This window comes from Gekko japonicus, unplaced genomic scaffold (assembly GCF_001447785.1).
Source record: "Gekko japonicus isolate JY-2015 unplaced genomic scaffold, Gekko_japonicus_V1.1 scaffold4565, whole genome shotgun sequence".
NCBI lineage: Eukaryota > Metazoa > Chordata > Lepidosauria > Squamata > Gekkonidae > Gekko > Gekko japonicus.
The window spans coordinates 9017-14131 of NW_015165973.1; the positions used below are offsets into that span (position 1 = coordinate 9017).

The window sequence follows — 5115 nt, forward strand, 5'->3', positions numbered from 1 at the left end:
GCTGTCAGAGTGTAGCTCGGGAGCTGCCTCGGGGGTCGGGTCCGTTGAGTCTCCGGGTCCCGAGGGAGTTCTCTTCTTTCCTGCAAAGGGGGGGGGGGCATTTCTGCTTTCCTCGTATCTCCTTGCAGACCTGTACTACTTCCTGTTTGCGCCGACGCTGTGCTACGAACTGAATTTCCCCCGTTCCCCCCGGATCCGGAAGCGCTTCCTGCTGCGCAGGCTCTTCGAGATGGTGAGGCCCTTCTTCCCAGATGGGGGCGGGGGTGTGCGTGGCTCTTTTCGGTGGGTTTGCTGTGGATCTGCCTTTGCCTGCTCTGGGGCATGCAGGTGGCCCCACGTCCCTGTCTGGGGGAAGGATTCCTTTTTCGTCCCGCTGATCCATGGCCAAGAGGACTCCAAACGGTGGCTATGAAAAGTTAAAATTAGAGAAAAGCTGTGGTAGTGTTCTGCCCGGCCCTCCAAAAGCCCCAGGGACTCTAGTTAGCTGAGCTGGTGAGCAGAGCACTGCTGTGTTGTAGCTGGCAGAGGTGGACCCTGGGGGCTGGGGCCTTCCTCTCTGCCACCTTGGCCCCCTTAGAACATAAGAACACAAGAGAAGCCGTGTTGGACCAGGCCAATGGCTCATCTAGGCCAACACTCTGTCTGTCACACAGTGGCCAAAAATGCCAGGTATCCTCAGGAGGTCCAGCAGTGGGGCCAGGACACTAAACGCCCTCCCACTGTTGCCCCCTCCCTCAAGCACCAAGAATACAGAGCATCACTTGCCCCAGTCCGAGAGTTCCTATCTATACCTTGTGGCTAATAGCCCCTGATGGACCTCTGCTCCATATAAGAACAGAAGAGAAGCCAATGTTGGATTGGGCCCATGGCCCATCCAGTCCAACACTATGTGTCACACAGTGGCCAAAAATACCAGGGGGCATCAGGAGGTCCAGCAGTGGGGCCAGGACTCTAGAAGCCCTCCCCCCGCCGCCCCCCCCCCCGGAAGCACCAAGAATACAGAGCATCCCTTGCCCAAAACTGAGAGTCCCCATCTATCCTTTGTGGCTAAGGGCCACCAGTGGACTTCTGCTCTAGATGCTTATCTGATTCCTTCTTGAAGCCGTCCATGCCTGCTGGGAGGGTGGTGTGGTTGAAAGGGTTCCGGTGGGTGTTTGGGGAAACACTCGTTCCAAGCCTGGCTGCCGAGGGGGGAGGGGTCCCAAGCCTGTGCCCCCCCCCACTCACACCTGTCCTTTCTGTTTCCAGCTGTTCTTCCTTCAGCTGCTCATAGGGCTGATTCAGCAAGTAAGTGTGGGGCACAGATGAAGCTCTGGGGGGGGAGAAGAGGCACGCTGGGGAATGAGACTGCCTTAGGGGAGAGGGGGTCCTGGGCTTCTGGGAGGGGGGCCAGGAGGGAGTGCGCCGGAGCGGCCTGGCCAGAAGCAGCTTCCCCGGCAGCTTCCCCGGCTGGACTCCGAAGCCGCCTAAGGCAGCTGGTTGTGGCCGCGGTGCCGTGGGAGCCTGGCGGGGGTTGCTCCCCCTCTTCCCACGGCATGCCTGGCACAATTCCCAGGGGGCTACAGTGAGGCATCTTGGGGGGGGGGGGGGCTGGGAAAGGCACTGGGGGCTGGGGATGCCAAGGGAAAGATTGGCCAGGCCCAGGGCTCCCGGGGCGCAGGGTGGCGAGCCAACAACGGGGCTGCTTCAAGCTGGCCTTCTTGTAAGGCACAGAGGAGAGGAGAGAAAAGGGCCCCAAGGGAGCCCCCTGGAAGCGGGCACCTCTGCTCCCTGTGCCCTGTGAGATTGTGGTCATGCAGCACTTGGCACAGATGGACGCCGGACGGTAGAAGGGTCTGTCCCAAGCTTGGTGTGTGTGTGGGCACGGATGAGTTCCGTGTTCTAGGCCTCGGCGGTTACCTGGGGGTGGGTGGGGGTGGCTTTCTGATGTCGCCAGGGTCAAGGGGATTCCCCTGTTCCAGGCTGCTGAGTGCGCTTGAGTCACAGCGGGTGTTTGGGAGGTGCCAGACTAGATCCCCTGCCAGGTTGCCAGTGTCGTGGTTAAGTGCGCGGACTAATCTGGGAGAACTGGGTTTGATTCCCCACTCCTCCACTCGCAGCTGCTGGATGACCTTGGGCAAGCCATAGTTCTGGTCAGAGCTGTTCTTGGAAAACAGCCGTTTCTGTCAGAGCTCTCTCAGCCCCAGCTACCTCACAGGGTGCCTGTTGTGGGGAGGGGAAGGGAAAGGAGTTTGTAAGGCGCTCTGAGACTCCTCTGGGTAGTGAAGGGCAGTGTTCCCTCTAAGCTGAGTTAGTGTGAACTAGCTCACAGCTTTTTAGCCTCCGGCTCACACATTTTTGCCTTAGCTCAGGAAGGAGGGCTCCAGAGCACACTCATTTATGCAGGAGCCAAATCGCTGGCTCACAACTTTAATGCAAGTAGCTCACAAAGCAGAATTTTTGCTCACAGGACTACACAGCTTAGAGGAAACCTTGTTGAAGGGTGGGGTATAATTCCAATCTCCAACTCTTCCCTCCTCCTCTAATCGGCTGGTGTGTGCTTTTGTTCCAGTGGATGGTCCCCACAATTCAGAACTCCATGAAGCCTTTCCGGGTGAGCAGCTCTCTTGGTCCCCCCTTCCCTGTTACAACCGACACTTGGAAAGCTCCCTTAGACACCCCCCCTCTCACCACCTGGGGGTGGCTTGTGCCTTATTCAGGGGTGGGGGGTGGAGAGGGGAGCCTTCAGCTCTGGTGTACGTGGAGTGACAGCACTTCAGAGGGGAGGGGGGGAAGAACACCCATAGCCTGTCCTTCATAAGCCTGACCTCAGTCGTGGGGGTTGTCAGCATCTCCCCCCGCAGGGGAGGTGCCTAAACAGGACTCCTGTGGGCGAAGGAAGGGTCCCGATCTCTCCTTGCTGGGTCCTGCCTGCATCTCTTTTCTGCCCTTCCTCTTCCGGTCTGGGAGGATGAAATGAGGCACAGAAGTGCCCAGCCACCCCTTAAGCCACCCTGGCTGAGAATGCCCAATTCTGTTTCACAGGACATGGACTATTCCAGGATCATGGAGCGCCTCCTGAAGCTGGCTGTAAGTACTGCATGCTGGGGAGCAGTACTGCAAGTCAGGCATCTGGGGAAGGGCTGTGGCTGAGTGGCAGAGCATCTGCTGGGCATGCAGAAGGTCCCCATCCAAGTCCTCAACATCTCCATCCAAGTCCTCAACATCTCTAACCAAGTCCTCAACATCTCCATCCAAGTCCCCAACATCTCCAGCCAAAAAGGACCAGACAGCTGGCAGTCAGAGTAGACAGTATTGACCTTGATGAACCAATGGGCTGATTCAGTGTAAAAGCCGCTTCATGCGCTCATGTTGCAGTCATCAAACTGGCCTGAATGCCTTTTGGTCTGATGGAGCAGCCCAGGCCTTGCCCCACAGCAGAGAGTCCTTGTTGCCAGGGTTTGACTTGCCTGCAGTGGCTGTTGGTTTGTTCGGGGGTACCACTGCACTTGGCAAAGATGTCCAGGGCACCCCAAGGAAGCTGTGCAGGGCATGCTGGTCAGTGTGGGCTAGACCGCCTCAGCCAATGGAGGCTCTTTCTGGCTTGAAAAGTTAGTGGCCATTTGCACGGCTGGAGCACACATGCTGTCCCCCTGCTGCTCTGGCTGGTGGGGGGAGCAAAGGAAGTGCCCTGATCTTTGCCTTATTGTCCCCAACAGGTCCCCAATCACCTGATCTGGCTCATCTTCTTCTACTGGTTCTTCCACTCCAGCTTGAACGTGATAGCAGAAGTCATGCAGGCGACAACAAGGTTCAGGAAGACGTGTGTTCAAGTCCTTGCTCTGCCATAGACTCTGCTGGGTGTCCTTGGGCCAGTCACTCCCTCAACATAACCTACATCACAGGGTGGTTGTGGGGAATAAAGGGGGGGGGGATCATGGATGCGGCCCAGAGCTTCTTGCAGGAAAAGTAGAAGAGAAATGTGATGGGTAGAAACTGAGTGGATTGGCTGGGAGTGCGTTGCGGGGGGGGTGGTGGTTCTGTGTGAGCTGAGCCTTGTGTGGGTGGAGGTCATTTTCTTCTCCCCCCCCCCACCATTTTGGGTTTTGTGGCAACCAAAGAAGGGGCCGGCTGCTCCTCTTCTCTTGTGGGAGGTTGCTTTTACCCTTGGTGCCTCCTGTAGTGGAGTGGATGTGCCTCCCCCGATCTCCTGGGGCTGCTGTGCCCGTATTTGGGCCCTGGGTCCAAAGAGCCAGTGGGGAGGGGTTGCCTGTACAACAGCCGGTGTCTCTAGCATCCCAGACAGCCGTTTGCTTTGCTGCTCATCTGCAGGAACTCTGAATCCGTGACCTATTTTTGGCAGAACTGGAACATTCCCGTCCACAAATGGTGCCTGAGGTATGTCTTTCCCCAAATTGATGAACCTGCATATGTTAAAATAAAATAGAGCACGGCTGGATCAGACCAGTGAGGGTCCATCTAGTCCAGCATCCCATCTCACACAGTGGCCAACCAGTTCCCCTGCAGGGCCAACAACAGGGCAGAGAGGCCGAGGCCTTCCCTTGATAAGAACATTAGAAGAGCCCTGCTGGGTCAGACCAGGGAGGGTCCATCCAGTCCAGTATCCCGTCTCACACAGGGGCCAGCCAGTTCCTCTGGAGGGACAACCACAGGGCAGAGAGGCCGAGGCCTTCCCTTGATAAGAACATTAGAAGAGCCCTGCTGGGTCAGACCAGTGAGGGTCCATCTAGTCCAGCTTCCTGTCTCCCACAGGGGCTAACCAGTTCCTCCCAAAGTCCAAGAACAGGGCAGAGAGGCTGAGGCCTTCCCCTGATGTTGCTTCCTGGCTCTGGGAGTCAGAGGTTTAGTGCCTCCAAATGTGGAGGTTCCCCTCAGTTACCATGGCTAGTAGCCACTGATAGACCTGATCTCCATGACTCAAGTATGTGAGAACATCAGAAGAGCCCTGCTTGATCAGACCAGGGAGGGTCCATCCAGTCCAGCATCCCATCTCACACGGGCCAACCATTTCCTCTGGAGGGCCAACAACAGGGCAGAGAGGCCGAGGCCTTCCCCTGAGGAGAACCTCAGAAGAGCCCTGCTGGGTCAGACCAGGGAGGGTCCATCCAGTCCAGT

General features: G+C 57.3%; 1 protein-coding gene across 1 annotated transcript in view; it reads left to right on the forward strand.

The window, feature by feature from the left end:
* The window catches only part of DGAT1 (diacylglycerol O-acyltransferase 1), a 16424-nt gene that overhangs the window by 6017 nt on the left and 5292 nt on the right, over positions 1-5115 (forward strand). The window contains exons 7-13 of the mRNA XM_015411473.1: positions 129-232; positions 1249-1287; positions 2552-2593; positions 3025-3069; positions 3699-3804; positions 3885-3888; positions 4312-4377. Of these exons, the coding sequence (XP_015266959.1) occupies positions 129-232; positions 1249-1287; positions 2552-2593; positions 3025-3069; positions 3699-3804; positions 3885-3888; positions 4312-4377 (406 nt within the window). The remainder of the gene's footprint in view (positions 1-128; positions 233-1248; positions 1288-2551; positions 2594-3024; positions 3070-3698; positions 3805-3884; positions 3889-4311; positions 4378-5115) is intronic.